Source organism: Mobula birostris, chromosome 1, assembly GCF_030028105.1.
Source record: "Mobula birostris isolate sMobBir1 chromosome 1, sMobBir1.hap1, whole genome shotgun sequence".
NCBI lineage: Eukaryota > Metazoa > Chordata > Chondrichthyes > Myliobatiformes > Myliobatidae > Mobula > Mobula birostris.
The window spans coordinates 238,503,962-238,531,071 of NC_092370.1; the positions used below are offsets into that span (position 1 = coordinate 238,503,962).

A 27,110-nucleotide genomic window follows, 5' to 3' on the forward strand; every position below is an offset into this window, starting at 1 on the left:
TCATGTGAACCTGATTCTGGGGCGGGGGGTGCTAAGCAGGTGCTACACCTTGCCCAAGGGTGACCTGCAGGCTGGTGGAGGGAAGGAGCCCCTTACACCTCCTTTGGTAGAGATGTGTCTCCACCCCACCACCCATATTAAAATATAAACTGGTTAAAAACTGAGCAGATCCCTGAAAGATTAAGACCATAAGACAAAGGAGCAGAAGTAGGCCATTCAGCCCATCGAGTCTGCTCCGCCATTTTATCATGAGCTGATCCATTTTATCCTATTTAGTCCCACTGCCCCACCTTCTCACCATAACCTTTGATGCCCTGGCTACTCAGATACCTATCAATCTCTGCCTTAAATACACCCAATGACTTGGCCTCCACTGCTGCCTGTGCCTGTGATTAAATATGTGCTGCAATCCAAGTTACAAGAAAAAGCAAAACCGTGCAATTCAGATCCCATGCTGAACCAGTGATAATCAACAGTTCTTAAACTCACTGATAAAACTACATATTAACTGATAAGATGATAAGGATTCTAATGGGAGAACAACAAGCTGGGAACCAGTGCAGCACGGTACCAAAGGGAAGGGATGAAAAGGAAAGCAGATATTATTGAAGTTTGAAAGGAAGACAGGGAAGGCCACATTCATGTAGCTGGTGGAACTGATGGGCAAAGACTTAGATGGGGCAGAATTATATAGTGCACTGGACAGAGTTTCTAGAAATAATAAGTGGATAGTCCAACTAGAGGAGGGAGCACACTACACCTTTGCATTAAGAAATAAAGCTGGACAACAGACTGGCCTTGCAAAGGAAAAGCATTTGGGGAATAATGATCACAACCTCTTGTTTTAAGATAGCAGGAAAAAGATCAAGCAGGGGGTTAGGAAGACCAAAAGAGGCTGTGAGATATCCTTGGTGAGTAGGATTAAAGAGAATTCCAAGGCATTTTCTACATGCATGAAAAACAAGAGGATAACTAGGGAGAGAGCAGGAATACAACGATGAAGTAATTATGCTTGGAATCAGAGGATGTCGATGAGGTACTAAATTAATAGTTTGCTTCAGGATTCACCAAGGAGAAGGACATGGAGGACAGTAGAGAAGTGCATGATGATGTGCCAGGACATTTTGAGAGCAGGAAGGTGGTGGTGCTGGGTCTTCTGGAGAGTATTAAAGTGGATAAGAACTCAGATCCTGATGGGATATAGAGGAAATAGGTGAGATTGCTGGGGCCTTGATGAAGAATTCTGTATCCTTATTAGCAAGAGGCAAGGTCCTGGGGGACTGTACAGTAGCCCATGTTGTTGATTTGTTCAAAAAGGGAAATTGGGATAACAGTCAGAAAAGTCTCACATCAATATAAGGAAGACGTTGAAGAGGATTCCTTGAGACTGAATTTACATGTATTTGGTAAAACACGGCCTGATTAGGGACAGTCAGTATGGCTTTATGCAGGGCAGATATGTCTTACAAACCTGATTAAGTGTTTTGAGCAGGTAACCATAACATATAGGAGCAGAGTTAGGCCATTTGGTCCATCGTATCTGCTCCACTGTTACATCATGGCCGGTCCAATTCTCCTCTCAGCCCCAATCGCCTGTCTTCTCCCTGTATCCATACATGCCCTGACCAAACAATAATCTCTCAACCTCTGCCTTAAATATACAAAAAGACTTGGCTTCCACAGCTGTCTGTGGCAAATAATCCCACAGATTCACCACTCCCTGGCTAAAGAAATCCCACCACATCTCCGTTCTAAAAGGACACCCCTCTATTCTGAGACTGTGTCCTCTGGTCTTAGCCTCTCCCACCACAGGAAACATCCTCTCCACATCCACTCTATCAAGGCCTTTCACCATTCGATAGGTTTCATTGAGATCATCCCGCATTTTTCTGAATTCTAGTGAATACTTATGACAAGCCATTCAATCCTAGAATCATTTTCGTGAACCTCCTTTGAACCCTCTCTAGTTTCAGCACATCCTTTCTAAGATGAGAGTCCCAAACCTGCACACAATACTCCACTGGGCCTCACCAGTGCTTTATAACATTTCAACATTACATCTTTGCTTTTATATTCTAGCCCTCTTGAAATGAATGCTAACATCGCATTTGTCTTCCTCACCACTGACTCAACCTGCAAATTAACCTTTAGGGAATCCTGCACAAGGACACTCAAGCCCCTTTGCACTTCACTTGTTTCGTATTTTTTTCTCCACTTAGAAAATAAGTCAACCACCAAAGTGCGAGACCATACACTTCCCAATGCTGTATTCCATCTGCCATTTCTTTGTCCATTCTCCTAATCTAAGTACTTTTGTAGCCTCTCTACTTCCTCAAAACTACCGGCCCTTCTGCCCATCTTCATATCATCTGCAAACTTTGCAACAAAGCCATCAATTCCATCATCCAAATCATTGATATATAACATAAAAAGAATCTGTTCCAACACAAACCTCTGTGGAACACCACTAGTCTGGCAGCCAGCCAGAAAAGGCTCCCTTTATTCCCACTCTTTGTCTTCCTGCCACTCAGCCACTGCTTTATCCATGCTAGAATCTTTCCTTGTAATACCATGGGCTCGTAGCTTGTTTAGCAGCCTCACGTGCGGCATCTTGCCAAAGGGCTTCTGAAAATCCAAGTGCACAACATCAACCAATTCTCCTTTGTCTATCTTACTTGTTATTTCTTCAAAGAATTCCAACAGATTTGTCAGACAAGATTTTCCCTCAAGGAAACTGCGCTATGACCTATTTTATCATGTACTTCCAAGTACCTTATGACATCATCCTTTATGGTCGACTCCAACATCTTCCCAACCTTCCCAGCTGAGGTCAGGCTAACTGGCCTACGGTTTCCCGAAGAGTGGAGAGACATTTGCAATTTTCCAGTCTTCCTGAACCAGTCCAGAATCTAGTGGATTCCTGAAAGATCATTACTTATGCCTCCATGATCTCTTTGGCCATTTCTTCTGAACTCTGGGATGTACACCATCTGGTCCAGGTGACTTATCTACCTTCAAACCTTGCAGTCTCCCAATAACCTTCTCTCTCGTTATGGTAACTTCACACACTTCATGACCTGACACCTGGAGCTTCCACCATACTGCTAGTGTCTTCCACAGTGAAGACTAATGGAAAACACTTATTTAGGTTGTCCACCATTTCATTGTCCCCCGTTACCACCTCCCCAGCATCATTTTCCAGTGGTCCAATATCCACTCTCACCTTCCTTTTATACTTTATGTACCAGAAGAAATTTTTGGTATCTTCTTTAATGTTATTGGCTAGCTTACTTTTGTATTCTATCTTTGATCACTGAGACGTGGCTAAAGGACGCATGTCTCTGGGAGCTGAACGTCCAAGGATACATGGTGTATCAGTGGGATAGGAAGGTAGGCAGAGGCGGAGGCGTGGCTTTATTGGTAAGAAATGATACTAAATCATTAGAAAGTGGTGATATAGGATCGGAAGGTGCAGAATCTTTATGGGTTGAGCTAAGAAATCGCAGGGGTAAAAGGACCCTGACGGCAGTTATTTATAGGCCTCCAAACAGCTGCAGTGATGCGGACTACAAATTACAACAGGAAATAGAAAAGGCTTGTCAGAGGGGCAGTGTTATGATAATTGTGGGGGATTTTAACATGCAAGTGGATTGGGAAAATCAGGTCGGCACTGGATCTCAAGAGAGAAAATTTGTAGAATGTCTGCGAGATGGCTTTTTAGAACAGCTTGTTGTTGAGCCCACTAGGGGATCGGCTGTACTGGATTGGGTATTGTGTAATGCACCGGAGGTGATTAGAGAGATTGAGGTGAAGGAACCCTTCGGAGGCAGTGATCACAACATGATTTGAGTTCACTGTGAAATTTGAAAAACAGAAGCCGAAATCTGATGTGTCAGTATTTCAGTGGAGTAAAGGAAATTACAGTGGCATGAGAGAGGAACTGGCCAAAGTTGACTGGAAAGGGACACTGGCGGGAAGGACGGCAGAGCAGCAGTGGCTGGAGTTTATGCGAGAAGTGATGAAGGTTCAAGACAGGTATATTCCAAAAAAGAAGAAATTTTCGAATGGAAAAAGGATGCAACAGTGGTTGACTAGAGAAGTCAAAGCCAAAGTTAAAGCAAAGGAGAGAGCATACAAGGAAGCAAAAATTAGTGGGAAGACAGAGGATTGGGAAGTTCTTAAAACCTTACAAAAGGAAACTAAGAAGGTTATGAAGAGGAAAAAGATTAACTATGAAAGGAAGCTAGCAGATAATATCAAAGAGGATACTAAAAGCTTTTTCAAGTATATAAAGAGTAAAAGACAGGTGACAGCAGATATAGAACCGACGGAAAATGATGCTGGAGAAATTGTAAGGAGATGGCGGAGGAACTGAACGAGTATTTTGCATCAGTCTTCACTGAGGAAGACATCAGCAGTATACCGGACACTCAAGGGTGGCAGGGAAGAGAAGTGTGCGCAGTCACAATTACGATAGAGAAAGTACTCAGGAAGCTGAATAGTCTAAAGGTAGATAAATCTCCTGGACCAGATGAAATGCACCCTCGTGTTCTGAAGGAAGAGGCTGTGAAGACTGCGGAGGCATTAGTGATGATCTTTCAAAAGTCGATAGATTCTGGCATGGTTCCGGAGGACTGGAAGATTGCAAATGTCACTCCGCTATTTAAGGAGGGGGCAAGGAAGCAAAAATGAAATTATAGACCTGTTAGCTTGACATCGGTGGTTGGGAAGTTGTTGGAGTCGATTGTCAAGGATGAGATTATGGAGTACCTGGAGGCAGATGACAAGATAGGCAGAACTCAGCATGGATTCCTTAAAGGAAAATCCTGCCTGACAAACCTATTACAATTTTTTGAGGAAATTACAAGTAGGCTAGACAAGGGAGATGCAGTGGATGTTGTATATTTGGATTTTCAGAAGGCCTTTCACAAGGTGCCACACATGAGGCTACTTAACAGGATAAAAGCCCATGGAATTACGGGAAAGTTACATATGTGGATAGAGCATTGGTTGATCGGCAGGAAACAGAGAGTGGGAGTAAAGGGATCCTATTCTGGTTGACTGCCGGTTACCAGTGGTGTTCCACAGGAGTCCGTGTTGGGGCCGCTTCTTTTTACATTGTACATCAACGATTTGGATTATGAAATAGGTGGCTTTGTGGCTATGTTTGCTGACGATATGAAGATAGGTGGAGGGGCCAGTAGTGCTGAGGAAACAGAGAATCTGCAGAGAGACTTGGATAGATTGGAAGAATGGGCAAAGAAGTGGCAAATGAAATACAATGTTGGAAAGTGTATGGTTATACACTTTGTCAGAAAAAAATAAACAGGCAGACTATTATTTAAATGGGGAAAGAATTCAAAGTTCTGAGATGCAACGGAACTTGGGAGTCCTCGTAGAGGATACCCTTAAGGTTAACCTCCAGGTTGAGTCGGTGGTGAAGGCGGCGAATGCAATGCTGGCATTCAATTCTAGAGGAATAGAGTATAGGAGCAGGGATGTGATGCTGAGGCTCTATAAGGCACTGGTGAGACCTCACTTGGAGTACTGTGGGCAGTTTTGGTCTCCTTATTTAAGAAAGGATGTGCTGACATTGGAGAGGGTACAGAGAAGATTCACTAGAATGACTCCAGGAATGAGAGGGTTAACATATGAGGAACGTTTGTCCACTCTTGGACTGTATTCCTTGGAGTTTAGAAGAATGAGGGAAGACCTCATAGAACCATTTCGAATGTTGAAAGGCATGGACAGAGCGGATGTGGCAAAGTTGTTTCCCATGGTGGGGGAGCCTAGTATGAGAGGGCATGACTTAAAGATTGAAGGGCGCCCATTCAGAACAGAATGTGAAGAAATTTTTTAGCCAGAGGGTGGTGAATCTATGGAATTTGTTGCCACGGGCAGCAGTGGAGGCCAAGTCATTGGGTGTATTTAAGGCAGAGAGTGATAGGTATCTGAGTAGCCAGGGCATCAAAGGTTATGGTGAGAAGGCGGGGGAGTGGGACTAAATTGGAGAATGGATCAGCTCATGATAAAATGGCGGAGCAGACTCGATGGGCCGAATGGCTGACGTCTGCTCCTTTGACTTATGGTCTTTATCTTCTTAACTGTTTTTTTTTAGTTGCCTTCTGTTGGTTTTTGAAAACTTCCCAATCCTCTAACTTCCCACTAGTTTTTGCTCTATTATATGACCTCTCTTTGACTTTTATGTTGGTTTCAACTTCTCTTGTTAGCCATGGTTGTGAATTCTTTCCTTTAGAATATTTCTTCCTCTTTGGAATGTATACATCTTGTGCCTTCGGAATTGCTTCCAGAAACTCCAGCCATTGCTGCTCTGCCACTATCGCTGCGAGTGTTCTTTTCCAATCATGTTTCCGTAATTCCCTTTATTCCTCTGCAATACTGATACATCTGACTTTAGCTTGCCCCCAAGGGTTCTTTTATCTTAAGCTCTCTAATTAATTCTGGTTCATTGCACAACAACCAATCCAGAATAACTGATCCGCTCGTGGGCTCAACAAGCTACTTTAAAAATCCATCTGGTAGGCACTCTAGAAATTCCCCCTCCTGAATTCCAGTACCAACCTAATTTTCCCAGTCTACCTGCATATTAAAGTACCCCATGACTATTGTAACACTGCCCTTTTGGCATGCACTTTCTCTCTCCCATTGTAATTTGTAGGCCACATCCTAATACTGTTTTAGGGTCTATTTCCGACTCCCATCAGGGTTTTTTCGCCTTTGCAGTTCTTTAGCTCTATCCACAATGATTCAACACCTCCCAACCCTATATCACCTCTTTCTAATGATTTTGATTAATTTTTTAACCAACAGAGCAACTCCGCCCCCTCTGCCTTCCTGCCAATCCTTTCGATACAATGGGTATCCTTGGAGATCAAGTTCCCAGCTATAATCCTTCAGCCATGATTCAGTGATGCCTACAACATCATACCTGCCAATCTGCAACTGTGCTGCAAGTCCATCTACCTTATTCCATATACTGTGTGCATTCAAATACAACACCTTCAGTCCTATATTCCACCTTTTCGATTTTATCTGCCCTTACATTGCAACTCATCCTGTTGACTGCAACTCTGACCTATCAACAGCCTCTCCTCACTACACATCACAGTCATAGTCATAGTCTATTGATCCCGGGGGAAATTGGTTTTCGTTACAGTTGCACCATAAATATTAAATAGTAATAAAACCATAAATAATTAAATAGTAATATGTAAATTATGCCAGGAAATAAGTCCAGGACCAGCCTATTGGCTCAGGGTGTCTGACCCTCCAAAGTTTGATGGCCACAGGCAGGAATGACTTCCTATGACGCTCTGTGTTGCATCTCGGTGGAATGAGTCTCTGGCTGAATGTACTCCTGTGCCCACCCAGTACATTATGTAGTGGATGGGAGACATTGACCAAGATGGCATGCAACTTGTACAGCATCCTCTTTTCAGACACCACCGTCAGAGAGTCCAGTTCCATCCCCACAACATCACTGGCCTTACGAATGAGTTTGTTGATTCTGTTGGTGTCTGCTACCCTCAGCCTGCTGCTCCAGCACACAACAGCAAACATGATCGCACTGACCACCACAGACTCGTAGAACATCCTCAGCATCGTCCGGCAGATGTTAAAGGACCTCAGTCTCCTCAAGAAATAGAGACGGCTCTGACCCTTAGAACCATAGAAACTACAGCACAGAAACAGGCCTTTTGGCCCTTCTTGGCTGTGCCAAACCATTTTCTGCATAGTCCCACTGACCTGCATACAGACCATATCCCTCCATACACCTCCCATCCATGTATCTGTCCAATTTATTCTTAAACGTTAAAAAAGAACCCGCATTTACCACCTCATCTGGCAGCTCATTCCATACTCCCACCACTCTCTGTGAGAAGAAGCCCCCCCAATGTTCCCTTTAAACTTTCCCCCCCACCCTAAACCCATGTCCTCTGGCTTTTTTCTCCCCTTGCCTCAGTGGAAAAAGCCTGCTTGCATTCACTCTATCTATACCCATCATAATTTTATATACCTCTATCAAATCTCCCCTCATTCTTCTACGCTCCAGGGAAGTCCTAACCTATTCAACCTTTCTCTGTAACTGAGTTTCTCAAGTCCCGGCAACATCTTTGTAAACCTTCTCTGCACTCCTTCAACCTTATTTATATCCTTCCTGTAATTTGGTGACCAAAACTGAACACAATACTTCAGATTCGGCCTCACCAATGCCTTATACAACCTCATCATAACATTCCAGCTCTTATACTCAACACTTTGATTAATAAAGGCCAATGTACCAAAAGCTCTCTTTACGACCCTATCCACCTGTGATGCCACTTTTAGGGAATTTTGTATCTGTATTCCCAGATCCCTCTGTTCTATTGCACTCCTCAGTGCCTTACCATTAACCCTGTATGTTCTACCTTGGTTTGTCCTTCCAACGTGCAATACCTCACACTTGTCTGTATTAAACTCCATCTGCCATTTTTCAGCCCATTTTTCCAGCTGATCCAAGTCCCTCTGCAGGCTCTGAAAACCTTCCTCACTGTCTACTACACCTCCAATCTTTGTATCATCAGCAAATTTGCTGATCCAATTTACATTATCATCCAGATCATTGATACAGATGACAAATAACAATGGACCCAGCACTGATCCCTGTGGCACACCACTAGTCACAGGCCTCCACTCGGAGAAGCAATTCTCTACTACCACTCTTTGGCTTCTTCCGTTAAGCCAATGTCTAATCCAATTTACCACCTCTCCATGTATACCTAGCGACTGAATTTTCCTAACTAGCCTCCCATGCGGGACCTTGTCAAAGGCCTTACTAAAATCCACGTGGACAATATCCAATGCCTTCCCTTCATCCACCTTCCTGGTAACCTCCTCGAAAAACTCCAACAGATTGGTCAAACATGACCTACCACGCACAAAGCCATGTTGACTCTCCCTAATAATTGCTTGTAGATTCTGTCTCTTAGTACTCCCTCCTATAACTTACCTACTACCGACGTTAAACTTATTGGCCTATAATTTCCCGGATTACTTTTCAATACTTTTTTAAACAACGGAACAACATGAGCCACTCTCCAATCCTCCGGCACCTCACCTGTAGACAGCGACATTTTAAATATTTCTGCCAGGGCCCCTGCAATTTCAACACTAGTCTCCTTCAAGGTCCGAGGGAACACCCTGTCAGGTCCCGGGGATTTATCCACTTTAATTTTCCTCAAGACAGCAAGGACCTCCTCCTTTTCGATATGTACAGTTTCCATGATCTCACTACTTGTTTCCCTTAATTCCATAGACTTCATGCCAGTTTCCTTAGTAAATACAGATGCAAAAAACCTATTTAAGATCTCCCCCATTTCCTTTGGTTCCGCACATAGCCGACTTCAAGAGGACTAATTTTATTCCTTACAATCCTTTTGCTCTTAATATACCTGTAAAAGCTCTTTGGATTATCCTTCACTTTGACTGCCAAGGCAACCTCATGTCTTCTTTTAGCCCTCCTGATTTCTTTAAGTATTTTCTTGCACTTCTTATACTCCTCAAGCACCTTATTTACTCCCTGCTTCCTATACATGTCATACAACTCCTTCTTTATCAGAGTTGCAATATCCCTTGAGAACCAAGGTTCCTTATTCCTATTCACTTTGCCTTTAATCCTGACAGGAACATACAAATTCTGCACTCTCAAAATTTCTCCTTTGAAGGCTTCTCACCTACCGATCACATCCTTGCCAGAGAACAATCTGTCCCAATCCACGCTTTTTAGATTCTTTCTCATTTCTTCAAATTTGGCCTTCTTCCAATTAAGAACCTCAACCCTAAGACCAGATCTATCCTTGTCCATGATCAAGTTGAAACTAATGGTGTTATGATCACTGAAACCAAAGTGCTCCCCTGCACAGACTTCTGTCACTTGCCCTAACTCGTTTCCTAACAGGAGATCCAATATTGCATCCCCTCTAGTTGGTCCCTCTATATATTGATTTAGAAAACTTTCCTGAACACATTTTACAAACTCTAAACCATCTAGACCCTTAACAGTATGGGAGTCCCAATCAGTATATGGAAAATTAAAATCTCCTACCACCACAACTTTAGACAATTTTGTAGACTTCTTGTAGACAATGCCTTTACATTGCCTCTGTTTGTAAACCAGCTACATCATCTACGGCACTCTATTCCACCTTTCCTACGATATTTCTTGCATTGAAATATGAGCAGCTCAGGGCACTAGTCGCACCATGTTCAACCTTTTGATTCCTAATTATGTCTGAGATCTTGCCAACATCTGCCTCCACAACCTCTCTGGCACTTTGGTTACCATCCCCCTCTAGTTTAAACCCCACTGTGCAGCATTAACAAATCTTCCCGTTAGGATATTAGTCTCCCTCTAGTTCAGGTGCAAACCATCCCTTCTGTACATGTCCCATCTTCCCTAAAAGAGAGCCCAATAATCCAAAAACCTTATGTCCTCCCTCCTAAACCAACTCCTTAGCCATGTATTAAACTATATACTCTTCCTAGTTCTGATCTCACTAGCACATGGCACGGGTAGCAATCCTGAGATCACAACCCTGGAGGTCCTGCCCTTTAACTTAGCACCCGACTGTCTGAACTCTCTATACAGAACCTCATCACTCGTCTTACCCATGTCATTCGTATCTATGTGGACCACAATTTCTGGCTGTTCACCCTCTCACTTAAGAATGCCGAGCTATCCTGCACCCTAGCACCCAGAGGCAATATACCATCCGGGATCTTGCTCTTGCCCACAGAACATCCTGTCTGTTCCCTTAACTAACAAATCCCCTAACACCACAGTGTGCCTCTTCTCCCCCTTCCCTTCTGAGTAATAGAGGCAGACCCAGTTCCAGAGACCCAATCACTGTGACTTTCCTCTGTCAGGTCATCCACATCCTCCCCCCCCCCCCCAACAGCACCCCAAGTGATATACCTGTTGTTGAGGAGGATGGCCACAGGGGTACTCTGCACTGGCTCCTTAACCCCTTTCCCCTTCCTGACTGTCACCCAGTTTCCTGGGTGGAACTACTTCTTTATATGTCCTATCTATCACTGCCTCAGCTGATCCAGAGTTCATCCAGTTCCAGTTCCAGTTCCACTTCCACTTCCTTAATGCAGTTTGCTAGAAGCTGCAGCTGGATGCACTTCTTGCAGTTATAGTCGTCAGGGACACTGGAGGTCTCCCTGCCTTCCCACATCCCAGAAGAGGAACATTTCACTATCTTGCCAAGCATCTCTACTGTCCTAGCTGAGCAGACATAAAGAAGATAAGGAAAGAAAAACTTGAGCTTTTCTTTCCTTTGCTTTCTCTGAGTGCTGTGCTTGCCCCTACCCTCCTTTAATTTGCTGTTACTAATCTATCCCGAACGCTGATTGATCACTGGTCAAAGCTCTTTCTCACTGCCGTGACCCATTGTTCCCTTTTTATCCTTGGGCAGTGGACCTGATTAAAGTCTCCTCTTCTCCAAACTCCTGATGTCTGGATTGGCTGCTGGACAAAGGTGATTGATGAGGGGAGGGCAGCTCACTGACTACATGGATTTTAGTAAGACATCTGACAATGTTCCTCACTTAGGCAGAGACAGATGTTTAGAATGCATGAAATCCATGGTGGCAAGGTAGTTTGCCCCTGGAAGACAAAGTGAGGTGATAGGAGAGCATTGTACTGGCTGGAGATCCCAGACCAGTGGTGTAGGGAACACTGATGGGGCTGTTATTGCTCGTGATGAAAAAGTAGTTGAATGTGTTAATACATTTGCAGAGCCTGAAATGAGACTTGATAGAAATCATTAACAGAAGATAGTTTAATTTGGCATCACATGCATTGCAGACACTGTGGGCCTGTTCCTGTCTACTGTTCCATATTCTAAACCTGACAATTCAGATGCACAAGACCATATTAATCTGCACATGACCCACTGCTTCAACTCACCACCCTCAAAACCTCTGACTGATGTTTATTTCAACCAGACACAGATGACCAGTCAAGTCAACCTTCTGCATCTGGGGGTACCTGAACAGACATAACAAGGTCACAGTATTGAACAGGTCTCAGACAACATGCCATCAAGGCCCATGGTCAGAAGGCTAGCAACTTATGCTGGACTGAGGTCAGAACCCCGCTTCCTATTATGACCATGTTACTGAGAGACAATTAAAACTTATAAACTATTGAAAACTTTGAAATGATTAAAACTCAAAATAAATAAATTTAATTAAAACAAATCAGGAAATTGATCAAATTAAAATAATTTCCTCTAATCTCAAAGCCAGGAAACCCACTCAAGTAATGGTATCTCTAATCCTGAACCAAATCCTTCCAGGATTGGAGGGGAGAGTCAAATTCTCCACTGTAATATTGGGAAATGCTGGAAAGACTGGGCTGCGCTGTTGGAGACAGATAATGCAGCATAGTGACAAATTGCCTGTATCTAATATGCAAAACAGATAAATCTGGTAATTTCTTGCCTGAGAACATGCACTGTGACAGACAGCATGATTTGGCCTCATAATTCATGAAAACGGTCCAGTTTCCTAGTGAACATGTGCTCATCTTCTGATTGCACAACACAACGTTTAGATCCACATTTATAATCTACTACTTCTCCGACTTGGGAATTTCAATATCACCTTCTGGTACAATTCATTTACTTAGTATGTGTCCAAACAGATAGATTTTACATTCATTCCTGATACAAATTAACTTTTGTATGATGATATACTGACATGAATTCAAAGATAACTTCAGAAAATATCTTTATAGCTTTATAAAAGTAATTCAAACAAAGTTGTGAAATAAACCTGTTTTTCCGTCAACACCAGAATAATCCATTATAAATGAAAGGAAGGTGGATAAAAATGCTTCAGTGGTTTTATGTGACCTTCCTGATTAAACAACAAGAAGATAAGTGACCAAAAATATCTGAAGTTTAATGTGGTCATTGCTGAATTAGCCGACTTAACTCAAAATAATCTGCAGATGCTGGGATCAAAGCAACACTCACAACATGCTGGAGGAACTCAGCAGGTCGGGCAGCATCCGTAGAAAAGATCGGTCGACGTTTCGGGCCGGAACCCTTCGTCAGGACTCAGGTCCTGCTGAGTTCCTCCAGCGTGTTGTGAGTGTTAGCTGACTTAACTGTTGTGGTTGCTAAAAATAGTTTAGTTTCTGATGCACTGGTAAAAGGAAAGTGAGATTGCTAGAATTAAATAATTTCCAGTAACCAATGTCAGGTGTTTGTTATTGAGAGAGAACAGTTAATAACCACTCCTAGTAAGATCGCGGCATACTCAGAAACTCAAGACCAACCAAAGGTGCTTTTTCTTTTTTAAAATTACTTTTTTTTATGATCACAAGGCAGTGCCTGCCTCCAAGGACTTTCGGTACTGCAGCTCTAGCCCATCAGTGAGTTGCTTCTTAGCAGAGCAGCTGGACTTGGTGCAGAACATGTTGTTGCCTGCTACAGGAAGGCATCAAAGTTGGTGCTTGAAGGCAGCATGTAGTATATCTGCGGGTGATTGTCCTGGGCGTTTCTCTTGAGATCACAAGATCCAATTGGACATTGATAACGTAAGGTGCTACAGGCCTGTTTCTCTTGTTTGGTGGTGCAACAGACAGCAGGGGAGCTGTATGGCCTCGGTTTAGTGAGGACTAGGCCTCAAGCTGCAGGCTTGCCTGATGCTGCCATCTAGGAGAGGCGACACTGGAGGCGGTGCAGCGTTGTCCATGCTAGTTGGGGGCTGGCCACTCCTGTCAGAGCTGCACTCCAGTGTTCTGATTAGTGGAATGACAAGCTAGTCTGCAGACTGCCAGGAACCGCCTCATCAATTTGCGGGACATATCACTCCAGGACTTGGGTTGTACACGTGTTTTTTTTTGCGTGACTGTATGTGTGCTTGCTAGCTTACGTACTGTGTGCCTTCTGCTGTGCTGAGTATGTTTTGAACCTTGGTCCCCCCAAAAGAACACTGTTTTATTCATCTATATTCATGTATGGTTGAATAACAAGTAAAATTGAATTCCATTTGATTTAACAATTCACATAATCAAATAGCCTGCCTGTACTCACAGCAGACAGATACAAAACTATTACACAGGTAGAGTCCTGGAGATGGACCAGTACTCACACTGCTTACATATAATTTCTCAAAAGAAAACCTTAATACAGTGAAACCCCGATTTTACGCGTCCAAACGATCGCGCTATAACAGGGATTCACTGTATGAAGAAAATAGGAACATTTAAAAAGCTGAAATAACTTTATGATTAACACTGAACACAAGACCTTAAATAGAAGAAAAATACACAAAGTCTTTGACCTACTTCTTTCTGCTGTAGCTGGGTTCTATAATCTGATGATAGGTGCTTTATTTGGAGCTCTGCTGCTGCCGCTTTCTCTTCTACATCCGTGTAAAGTTTTTTCAAACGTTCATACTAAAAACAAGTAACATCTTTAATTCAATCAGATATGCTAAAGAAGCAATATAAAATTGCAATGATTAGTGCATCAGTTTGTTCCAAAGTAAATTATAGAAGCTTTGTAAACAACTCTTGAGATTGTGTTCTGTGCTGACATCCTACTTGAAAGAGTTTAGCATCTTATTTTTACCCTTCTCCAATTCCTTGAGTGGAAATGCTTGCCGTGTGCCTCCCTGTCTTAGTGAAGGAACCAATGCACCTGAAATATTTCATACTAATAGTCGATCACAAACCTCAACACAACCAAAAGCCACAATCAAGCTGCACAACTGTTCTTCTTGGGTTAAATTTGTTATGATGCTCTAACTGGCACTGAAGTAGAGCAAAATTTAGCTCACCAGGAAATTTAATTCCAAGGTTAGCGTGACACTATTACAGTTTGGGGAATCCGGAGTTCGGAGTTCAATTCCAGTGCCGTTCTGTACATAGAATGCGTGGGTTTTCTCTGGGTCCTCCAATTTCCTCCCACAGTCCAAAGATGTACCGGATAGGTTAATTGGTCACTGTAAATTGTCCCTTTATTAGGTTAGGGTTAATCAGATTTGTCAGGTTTGCTGGGGCGGCTAGAAGGATCTACTCTGCACTGTATCTCTAAACAAATAAACATTCCTATCAATACTGGAATTAAACTCTTGATTTACTAATAGCTTAACTTGTCCTAATTCCATTTGTTGAACTGCTGTGTTTTTTACCATGTAAATGAAATGCTTGTTAAGCTGTTTCAGCTGTAGCTTCTTTCATGCATTGCTTGAAATGTCTAAATGCATGTACTTAATCAACAAATTCCTGTTAACAGAAGAAACTAGGTGAATTTATCAAGAACAAAAACAACAGGAATTCTGCAGATGCTGGAAATTCAAGCAACACACATCAAAGTTGCTGGTGAACGCAGCAGGCCAGGCAGCATCTCTAGGAAGAGGTGCAGTCGACGTTTCAGGCTGAGACCCTTCGTCAGGACTAACTGAAGGAAGAGTGAGTAAGGGATTTGAAAGTTGGAGGGGGAGGGGGAGATCCAAAATGATAGGAGAAGACAGGAGGGGGAGGGATGGAGCCAAGAGCTGGACAGGTGATGGCCTGGTGGAAGAAGCTGTGCGGGAGCCTGCTGGTCCTGGCTTTTATGCTGCGATACCGCTTCCCAAATGGTAGCAGCTGGAATAGATTGTGGTTGAGGTGACTCAGGTCCCCAGTGATCCTACGGGCCCTTTTTACACACCTGTCCTTGTAAATGTCCTGAGTCATGGGAAGTTCACAACTACAGATGCGCTGGGCTGTCCGCACCACTCTCTGCAGACTCCTGCGATTAAGGGAGGTACAGTTCCCATACCAGACAGTGATGCAGCCAGTCAGGATGCTCTCAATTGTGCACCTGTAGGAAGTTCTTAGGATTTGGGGGCCCACACCAAACTTCCTCAACTGTCTGAGGTGAAAGAGGCGCTGTTGTGCCTTTTTCACCACACAGCTGGTATGTACAGACCACGTGAGGTCCTCAGTCATGTGGATGCCGAGGAACTTAAAGCTGTTTACCCTCTCAACCCCAGATCTATTGATGTCAATAGGGGTTAGCCCGTCTCCAATCCCCCTGTAATCCACAACCAGCTCTTTTTTGTGACATTGAGGGAGAGGTTGTTTTCTTGACACCACTGTGTCAGACAGAAGGGGAACACTGTGTCAGAGAGAAGGGGAACATGAAGGGGAACACCGTCAGAGAGAAGGGGAACATGAAGGGGAACACCGTCAGAGAGAAGGGGAACATGAAGGGGATCTTCTTCATTCAGAGGGTGGTGAGTGTGGAATGAGTTGCCAGTGGAAGTAGTTATTGCGGGTTTGATTTCAACACTTAAGAAAAATTTGGATAGTTACATGGATGGGAGGAGTATGGAGGGCTATGGTCTGGGTGCACTTCGATGGGACTAGGCAGAATAATAGTTCAGCACAGACTAGATGGGCCAAACTGCCTGTTTCTATGCTGTAGTGTGGTACAACTTTGTAATTTGTAATTAAAAACTCTGATACTCTAACAAAGATTCCGTATAGGAAGGAAATCTGCCACCCCTACAATATGGTTTGTCAATTATTTGAATAATGGAATTGATGGCTTTGTGGCAAAATTTGTGGATGATATGAAGATAAGTGGACGGAAGTGCTGAGGAAGCAATGCGATTGCAGCAGGACTTAGATAGATTGGAAGAATGAGCAAAAAAAAGGGGCAGATGGAATACAGTGTTGGGAAATGTATGATAATGTATTTTGGTAAAAGGAACAATTGTGCGGACTATTATCTACATGGGGAGAAGATAATAACAGAGGTGCAGAGGGACTTTGGAGTCCTTGAGCAAGACTCTCAGAAGGTTAATTTACAGGCTGAGTCTGCGATAAAGGCGGCAAATGCAAAGTTGGTATTTATTTCAAGGGGAATAGAATATAAAAGCAAGGAGATAATGCTGAGGCTTTATAAGATACTAGTCAGGCCACACCTGGAGTATTGTCAACAGTTTTGAACCCCATAATCTCAGAAAGGATGTGTTGTCATTGGAGAGATTTCAGAGGAGGTTCACGAGGATGATTCTGGAATGAAGGGGTTAACATATGAGGAGTGTTTGGCAGCTTTGGGCCTGTACTCACTGGAATTTAGAAGAATGCAGGGGGATCTCAATGAAACCTACTGAATGTTGAAAGGACTAGATAGGGTGGATGTGGAGAGGATGTTTCCTATGGTGGAGTATCCAGAACCAGAGGGCACAGCTCCAGAATTGAAGGGCAACCTTTTAGAACAGAGCTAAGGAGGAAATTTTTTTAGCCAGACAGTAGCAAATCTATGGAATGCTCTGCCACAGACTGTATTGGAGACCAAGTCTGTGGGTACATTTAAAGTGGAATTTGATTGTTTCCTGATCAGTCAGGACATCAAAGGATATGGCAAGAAGGCAGGTGTATGGGGTTGAGTGGGATCTGGGATCAGCCATGATAGAATGGCAGAGCAGTCTCGATGGTCTGAATGGCTTAATTCTGCTCCCATGTCTTATGATCTTATGGACTCTTATCTGGGCAACACGGTTGTTCAGGCTCACAGCAATGTGGTCCCTCACTCAGTTGTACCACAGCCATTATGCTTAAGCAGAGAAAAAATAAAAATCAAACTGACCTAAGCACCACACTCGGATACTGTGAAGTTGCATGCTACTCTGGTTTCCTTCCCCATCCCAAAGAGACATCGATAAATTCACTGACTACTATAAATTGCTGCTTAGTATAGGAGAACTGTGGTGGATAAAGAGGGTGCTGTTGGTGAGTGCATTATAAAGGTTACAGGGAAAAAGGTGGGAGAATAGAACTGAGTAACGAGAATGATTTGAGAACCTGTACGTCCTCCCCCCATGTAGCAAGAGAAAAATAAAGATTACCATCGCCAAGTTCCCCATCCATCAACATTTCTAGGGATTACCACTGACTGGAAATTCAAGTAATTATTGCAACTGCAAGGGCAGGTCAGGTCAGGTCAGGTATTAGGTAACTGCAGCACGTACCTGCTCTCCAGACATCGCAAAGTAAGTTCACCACCTACAAGCTATTGTTAAGTATGATGGCATACGCTTTCTGCTTCCTGGAGCTGCACAGGTCCTGCTATATTGAAGTGTAACACCATTCAGGTCAAAGCAGTCTGTAAGATTGGAACTCTCTCCTACCGTTAGCACACAGTGACTACATTTTATACCCAAAATGCATTGTAGTAACTATCCTGGCCCTTGTGAGAGCACCGTCTAAATCCATTTCTGTTACTGAGGTGAGAAGAGTAGATGCATGAAGATATCAGAACCCGTACACTCCCCTTCAAGGTGCACACCATCCTGACTTGGAAATATGGCACGGTGCCTCCATTTCCATTTTGTCCTAGAAATTGCTACTCAACAGCAATGCAAAAGAATTGTCCACCACAAATGCACTGCGATGGGTAATTAATGCTGGCCTTACCAACAGCCTGATCCCAAAAATTAATGTATTAAATAAACATGACATCCATTCTTGCATCTCATGGGCAATTAGTGCTAAGACAATAGCAGCCGAGCATAATGCACAACCTGAAACAAGACTATCGGTCTTTGAAAACAGTTGCAACTCCATTTAGCACATGTACAAGGAGCGCTGTCACAGGAAAGCAGCATCGAGCATCAAGAATGCCCACCATCTTTGCCATTCTCCCTTCTCACTGCTGCCATCAGGAAGGAAGCACAGGAGCCCAAGGTCCCATGCCACCAGGTTCAGGAACAGTCATTTTCCTCCCAACTGTCAGGCTCTTGAACCACAGGGGATAACTTCACTCACTCTAATACTGAACTAGTTTCATAACCTATGGACTTACTTTCAAGGATCTACAACTCATGTTCTCAATACTTATTGCTTATTTATTATCATTTTGTTTTTTTCTCTTTTTGTGGTTGCACAGTTAGTTGTCTTCTGCACATTGGCTGTTTGCCCGTCTTTGTTGTGTGTGGTTTCTCCTTAGTCATAGTCATCCCGAGGGAAATTGGTTTTCGTTACAGTTGCACCATAAATAATTAAATAGTAATAAAACCATAAATAGTTAAATAGTAATATGTAAATTATGCCAGGAAATAAGTCCAGGGCCAGCCTATTGGCTCAGGGTGTCTGACCCTCCAAGGGAGGAGTTGTAAAGTTTGATGGCCACAGGCAGGAATGACTTCCTATGACGCTCAGTGTTGCATCTCGGTGGAATGAGTCTCTGGCTGAATGTACTCCTGTGCCCACCCAGTACATTATGTAGTGGATGGGAGACATTATCCAAGATGGCATGCAACTTGGACAGCATCCTCTTTTCAGACACCACAGTCAGAGAGTCCAGTTCCATCCACACAACATCACTGGCCTTACGAATGAGTTTGTTGATTCTGTTGGTGTCTGCTACCCTCAGCCTGCTGCCCCAGCACACAATAGCAAACATAAAAGCACTGACCACCACAGACTCGTAGAACATCTTCAGCATCGTCCGGCAGATGTTAAAGGACCTCAGTCTCCTCAGGAAATAGAGCCGGCTCTGACCCTTCTTGTAGACAGCCTCAGTGTTCTTTGACCAGTCCAGTTTATTGTCAATTCGTATCCCCAGGTATTTGTAATCCTCCACCATGTCCACACTGACCCCCTGGATGGAAACAGGGGTCACCAGTACCCTAGCTCTCCTCAGGTCTACCACCAGCTCCTTAGTCTTTTTCACATTAAGCTGCAGATAATTCTGCTCACACCATGTGACAAAGTTTCCTACCGTAGCCCTGTACTCAACCTCATCTCCCTTGCTGATACATCCAACTATGGCATCCAACTCCTTGATTCTATTGTGTTTCTTTGTGGTTACTGTGATTCTCCATGAGAAAATGAATCTGAGGGTAGCATATGGTGACGAATGCACTTTAATAATAAATTTACTCTGAACTTTGAACTTCATACCACAAAAATGTGAGCTGTCAATTACTTTAACAAACTAGGCAAACTGGTCACCATTTGAAACATATTCCATAGCAATGCCTCAAAGTCTCTAGTTAAGTGCCTGTAACATGAAGGTATCACATACCAACCTCTGATTTCTGTGCAGTGTAGGCTGTTTCAATGTCCCTCAGTTTAGAATTGGATACATGTAGTTCACTAGTAGCATCTGAAATTCAAGCAAAGCATAGCAATGAATGCACATTTTCACAACATAGGAACAATGGCAACTTCCATTTAAATGGTGCTCTTAAATGCAAAACTAAAGCTGTTCAAAGAGGTGAGTTATAAGGCGCACCACGGTAGCATAGCAATTAGTGTGATGCTATTACAGCTCAGGGCATCAGACTTCAATTCCAGTGTCCTCTGTAAGGAGTTTGTATGTCCTCCCTGTGAACGCACGAGTTTCCTCCTACAGTCCAAAGATGTAGCCATTACTAGGTTAATCGTTCATTGTAAATTTTCATGTCATTAGGCTAGGGTTAAATAGGTGGTTTGCTGGACAGAGTGGCTCATTGTGCTGAAATGGCCTGTTCCATGCTGTATCTCTAAATAAAAAGAAATTAATAATGGCCATCTTAAGAAGAAAAAGGTGACCAATCACCCTTTGACTCTTATTACAAAGTCTTTTTATTGCATTGGGGAGGAAATGTAATGATTCTGCAGATTTGACAGCTTGAATAGTATTTCTCTGTTAATTTGTTATTTGACCATGTAGAGATCCCTATGCTGCAGCATCAAGCTCACCAAGTGATATCTGTTGTGCTCCCTTTCCATTCATTGGGGCCCAATTTCTTGTGCTCACTTTAAACTTACTGCTTCAATAGAAAATTTATCATAAATGTCTGTAATATACAATAAAAGCAAATTAAAATGTGTTGATTATAGCATCCAATAGTCCAGAAAATCTGCCGGTTTGGCACCCTAGTTCAAAGCTTGACAAATTGTTAAGAGTTTTAATGTAGGTACATTAAATCTACAGAGTTTTTTTTTAAAAACGCAGTCAGCTCCTTTTCCTGATCCATAAATCTCTGAAAATTCTCCACGTGCTTGGAGTGTATGAAGGCTTCACAAATACAAGAGTACAAACTGTACACTCAGATTGCGAGTCATAAAATCATTAAGTCTGCAGTACAAGAAAAGCTAACGCACTGTAATGGTTCCCATTAGAGTATCAGGAGACAGATCCCTCAACTTTATCGCCACTACTTGAAATATTTATCCACAATCTCCTTAAAAGTTACTGATTCCTGCTGCAACCACCACTGATGGAAAGTACTTCATCCTCATAAACCACCTAAATTAAGAACTTCAGGCTCAGCAGCTATGCTCAATTGTCACCAACTTTTCAGCCATTAAAATTGTTCTAGCCTTTACAACATCAAAATCCTCATAAATCCTAATAGCATCTATTAATTTCCCTCTGGCCTGTTCTCTACTCAAGTATTTCAAGTCTTTTCTTGTAACTGATTTCCTATACTCACTTTCGTGCTGGCAAGTTGTGTTGGCTTTAAATCCTGAAGATTTGCAATGATCTATAAAAAATAAAAATTCCTGACAATAGGCATTACCTTTTATTTACCCTCATTTGGAACCCCCTGATGAGTGTATTGCCCATAATACCATTTTCCTGCAAGTGGTTTATATCCCTCTAGCAGGGGTTGCCAACCTGGGGTCCTTGGACCCTTTGCTTAATGGTATTGGTCCATGGCATAAAAAAGGTTGGGAACCTCTGCTCTATCCCCTGCCAGTTCATATGCCTCTTAAATGCTAATATCTGTAGAGTGCTTTTGGATCCCATGTGCCTTAATCTTCTGAACAGCCACCACGAGGGTTTGTGTCAAATGCTTTACTAAAGTCCATGTTGACAGCATCTACTGACCACTTAACCAGAGTGGATTGTAGGTTTTCACAAATAAAATGAATTGAGGTGTTTTATGTTTAAGAAAATCTGTAACAACTCATTTATTATACTCCAAACATTGAACACAAAAAGTGCAGTAACAGAACTTCATGTAATACGTCATCATGTCAGACCAGCCACTTAAAGTCAACCCCAACTCAATGTCGGTGGTTGTGAGTTATGTATGTTTCCAGCAACTACACTAGCCTACAGAATAATTTTACTCAACTTCACTCACCCCATCACTGAAATGTACCCACAAACTATGGATTCACTTTCAATGACTCTTCATCTTATGTTATCGATATTCATTGCTAATTTGTTGTAACACAGACAAAAAATGCTGGTGAACGCAGCAGGCCAGGCAGCATCTATAGGAAGAGGTACAGTCGACATTTCGGGCCGAGACCCTTCAGGAAGGGTCCACCAGCATTTTTTGTGTGTGTTGCTTGAACTTCCAGCATCTGCAGATTTCCTCGAGTTTGCTTATTTGTTGTTATTATTTTGTTTTTTTTTTTAATTTTATTTGCACAGTGTTGTCTTTTGCACATTGGTTGTTTTTGTTGAAGCTTTTCATTGATTCTATTGTGCTTCTTTGTATTTATTGTGAATGCCCACAAGAAAATGAATCTCGGGGTAGTATGTGGTCACATACATACACTTTGATAATAAATTTACTTTGAACTTCGATTATCTTCATCACCTCCTCAAAAACACAGTTCCTTACAAAACATGACAGTCCCCCCACACAAAACCAGGCTGGCTGGTAGCTCCATGCTTGTTCCTATGGTCCAAGAATTTTCTCCAATAAATTCCCTGCCACTGATGAAAGGCTCACCAACCTGTAACTAGTTTGTCCCTATTGCCCTTTTCAAACAAAGGAATAACACCGGCCTTTCTCAAGTCCTCTGTGACTTCACCTATAAAGAACTCTGTTCAGTCTGTAACAATCTCCTCTCCGGCCCCCTTCAATAATCTGAGAAAGCTCTCATCAGAATCAGGGGAGTCATCTCATATTACCACCAGTGACCACTTAAACCACTTGGTAACTCTAGCTGAGGCAAATCTTGTTATACCTTCCCAGCCCAGTGTTCTAACATTTAGCCATCAATTACCACCTTCTGCTCAAATGGATTCCAAAAATCCTCCATCAGAAATTCACTACAATCAAATTACACGATGCTTCTGCCCTGATTGTGCTCATATAAACTGATCAAACATATTCAATTACATTCTGGGATGTCTGAGTCATTCTATATTCTCTCTTTTGCAAACTGTCGATCTCACTTCAATATCATGACCATTGTTTGTAATGCACAATTATCTACTAGAATGCAATCTTAACACAAGCACTAAAGCTATTGTTGTATTTAATGTATTCTTGCAGTATACGGACTATTGGCCCAGTTCATGCATTGAACAGGAAAAAAGACGTACGACATGACAGCAAAAGAGCTGGACATTAACTTCAAGAAAGGAGGAAGTGCACATACTTCAATGCTGTTGAGACAGAGAGGGTTAAGACCTTCAGGTTCCTGGGAGTGAGCGTCACCAATAGCCTCTCCTTGTCCAAGCAGAAAGCATATAGACTCCACAGCCAAGAAAACTCACCAATGCCTCTACTTCTTCAGAAGGCTAAAGAAATTTAGCATGCTTTCATTGCCCTTACCAATTTGAATCAATGCATCATAAAAAACATTCTATTTGGATGTGCCACAGCTTGGTATGGAAACTGCAAACACAGCTCAGCACATAGAAACTACCCTCCCCTGTATGGGCTATCAATAATCTTACTGCTTCAGTAAAGCAGCCATCATAACCAAATCCTTTTGACCCTAGACATTTTCTCTTCTCCCCTCTCCCATCTGGCAGAAGATACAAGAGACTGAAAGCATGTATCACCAGGCTTGAGGACAGCTTCTACTCCCGTTACTAGACTATTTAATGTTCCACTAGTATAAAAAGATGATAAGACTTTTGACCTCACTAACTACTTTTCTTTGATCTTCCACCTTCTTGTCTATCTGCACCAGGCTTTCTCTTTAGCTGTTACATTTCATTCTGTATTGTTATTGTTTTACCTTGTACCACCTCAACGCACTGTGTAATCATTTGGACTGTATGAATAATATAGGTGACAGGGTGGAGATATGTCTCTACCAAAGGAAGTGTAAGGTGCTCCTTCTGTCCGCTAGCCTGCAGGTCACCCTTGGGTGAGGTGTAGCACCTGCTTAGCCTCGCCCCACTCCCACCAAGGTCACGTGAAGCAGGTGACCATTAGAGTAAGTGGCAAATGGTTGTATGAGCAGCTGGTGCACATCACAAGTCCCGGTTATGCAACCACTGACACCAGTCAGACAACTTCTGAAGAGTATTGAAGCAACACACATAAAAGTTGCTGCCTGGCCAGCTGCGTTCAGCAGCAACTTTTATGTGTGTTGCTTGAATTTCCAGCATCTGCAGAATTCCTGTTGTTTGCGTTGAAGAGTATTGATAATGGCTGGGGGGGAGGGGGGAGCACCAATCTTGTAAAGACACTGCCCAGAAGGCAGTAATGGCAAACCACTTCTGTAGAAAAATTTGCCAAGAACAATCATGGTCACGGAAACACCATGATCACCTATCCTATGTCATACAACACAGCACATACCAAACAAACAAACAAACAACATGCAAAACAAGCTTTTCACTGTACCTTGGCAATTGTTCCAATAATAAACCAATATCAATTACAAGGAGCCTGCATAATCTATTGTGTTCCAACTAGCATTGATTCCTCAAACATCACCAAAGCCAGGTCAGCCACGATTTACTGAATGGTGGAGCGGGCTCAGTTAGGCCTAATCTTACTGTTTCTCATGTTCTTATATCCTTAATATATCCTTGGGATGTATGGGGTGTCAGGGAGGGGTAGCACCTCTGGTGGGGGAACATGTCGCATCCTTTTCAGGGCGGTTAGTCCATCTTTGGTCCCCACTTGGCACTCAGCTCTCACCTGTGGCTCCCCGTAGCTGTTTGCATGCGACAGCGGCCACACCCCGGGCAACGGCTTCGACAAGCCGGCTAAACCAGGTGAGGGTAGCCGACGGGTCTCAAACCCTCGGTGAGATAGGGAGTTGTCTATCCCAGCATGTGAAGACAGACTCCGGCGGATTGAGTGGACGAGACCCATGGAAGGTCCAACGGTCAAGAAGGCGGTCTCTGAAAGTGTCGTGGAACGTGTAGAGCAGGACGACACAGAAGACGTCCTGGTCATCCACTGCGCTAGTCCCATCTCCAGCCGTCTAGACTCTGTCTTGCCACTGGATCCAGATGGGAATTGGGAAGAGAGAGTGAGGCTGACGCTGCGCAACTCTCCCTCACTTAAATCCAAATGACGCCCTAGTCTCGACACCATCATAATGGTGTCAAGGTCCTCATCGACGTCAACAATGGACGAACAATCATATCCTTAATAACCTGTTGATTACAACACACGTGGAGAATAACTTGGTTGGTTTGAAGCCCTATATTACAAAAAGTGACTAAAATTCTGTAATTGACTATAAAACACTTCAGGATAAGCAAACACCACAAAATCTACAAGTACAAATCATTCTTCCCCCTTTTGTATATGAAATAATTTAAACTACAGCCTGGTTCCTCTACCAGAGAGATCAGAGTATGCCACAAATACAGCATGTACTCATATACTACGTACTAAATCTGCTGGGAAAATGGCAATTTGAGAATATATCAGAAGCAACTGAGATTCTTTTGTAACTGAGATTCCTCAAGTATGCTAAACTTGGGTAAATCCTAAACTTGAGGACTTAAACCCCCTAAAGACTTAAGTATCTAATCTCATAAATACTTCAAAGCAGCAATGAGACACTGCTTCACTGAAGGCGGGAAATTCTTTCAGGCAAGAAAATGAGTCACAAGCTCATCCTTATGCCTAGGTGGTCCTTCAAGATCTCATCATTATGCTTCAATAAAAGCTGGGAGTTACCCTGGTGTCCCTATCAACATTTTCCTCTTTAAAGTGTCTCTTCACGTATCTGAGGAACCTCACTGAATAAAAACATAATGCTACATTTTCCCATAGAATAAATGCATGCAGTTTAAAAGCAACAAACACACAAAACGCCAGAGGAACTCAGCAGGGCAGGAAAAGAGTAAACAGTCCGCATTTCAGGCTGAGGTACAGAGGAGATGTCAGGGGTAAGTTTCTTACTCAGAGAGTGGTGAGTGTATGGAATGGGCTGCCAGGAACGGTGGTGGAGGCGGATACCATAGGGTCTTTTAAGATGTCTTTTGGATAGGTACATGGAGCTTAGAAAAACAGAGGGCTATAGGTACGCCTAGTAATTTCTAAACTAGGGACATGTTCGGCACAACTTTGTGGGCCAAAGACCCTGTATTGTGCTGTAGGTTTTCTATGCTTCTATCAAGGCCTCCACAGATGCTGCCTGACCTGCTGAGTTCCTCCAGCATTTTGTGTATGTTGTTTTGGATTTCCAGCACCCTGCAACATCTTGCCTATTAGTAGCTAATATAAAATTCAGTTATATAAACCTACTAGAAAAAGCAACCGGGGTGTGGGCAGAGAAGAACAAGCCTTTACATTACTGAACTATTCTGTCTCTCTTCCATGCATCATGCAGTGATGTGATATTCTTGATGTTTGCCTTTGCAATCCAATATCACATGGATGAATGGAGCTGGTTAAAGTTGGTTCTTGACAGAAGCCAAACTCAACCAGATAATTTAATCTGGGCATGGTTCAATAGCTATTTGAAGTGGATATGAACTTTTAAATACTTGCATTTCTACGCCACTTCACTATGCCCCTCAGAACATCTCAAAGTCCTTAATACACAATCCATCCTTTGTTGTGTAAATTGTGATTTTCAGACAAAAACACTTTTAATGGTTTGAAAATTGATCTAGTGTTAGTTATTTCAAAAGCTTCAACTGTCTGCAATGTGAGCCAGACTTTTCTACTCATTAATGCCAACTTTATCAAAATGCCTTTTTAAAATGTTTTTTTTTACAGAGTTGAATCTAAACATAAGCCATGGTTCATTAAAATGAGTCTTCACACCCATATCATTAGTTTGTCGTGTGAGTGTTAGTGAACAGCATGTAAAGTCCAGTGGCTGTTTTAAAATTTATTTATCTTAGAGATATAGCTACAGTGTGGAACAGGCT

At 42.7% G+C, this 27,110-nt stretch overlaps 1 protein-coding gene across 3 annotated transcripts in view; it reads right to left on the bottom strand.

The window, feature by feature from the left end:
• Positions 1–27,110, bottom strand: part of trip11 (thyroid hormone receptor interactor 11) — a 134,207-nt gene that overhangs the window by 76,733 nt on the left and 30,364 nt on the right. For all 3 annotated transcript variants that reach the window (XM_072274222.1, XM_072274213.1, XM_072274206.1), the window contains exons 2-3: positions 20,107–20,183; positions 14,366–14,476 (exon numbers count right to left, since the gene is read on the bottom strand). In XM_072274222.1, coding sequence (XP_072130323.1) covers positions 14,366–14,476; positions 20,107–20,183 — 188 coding nt within the window. The remainder of the gene's footprint in view (positions 1–14,365; positions 14,477–20,106; positions 20,184–27,110) is intronic.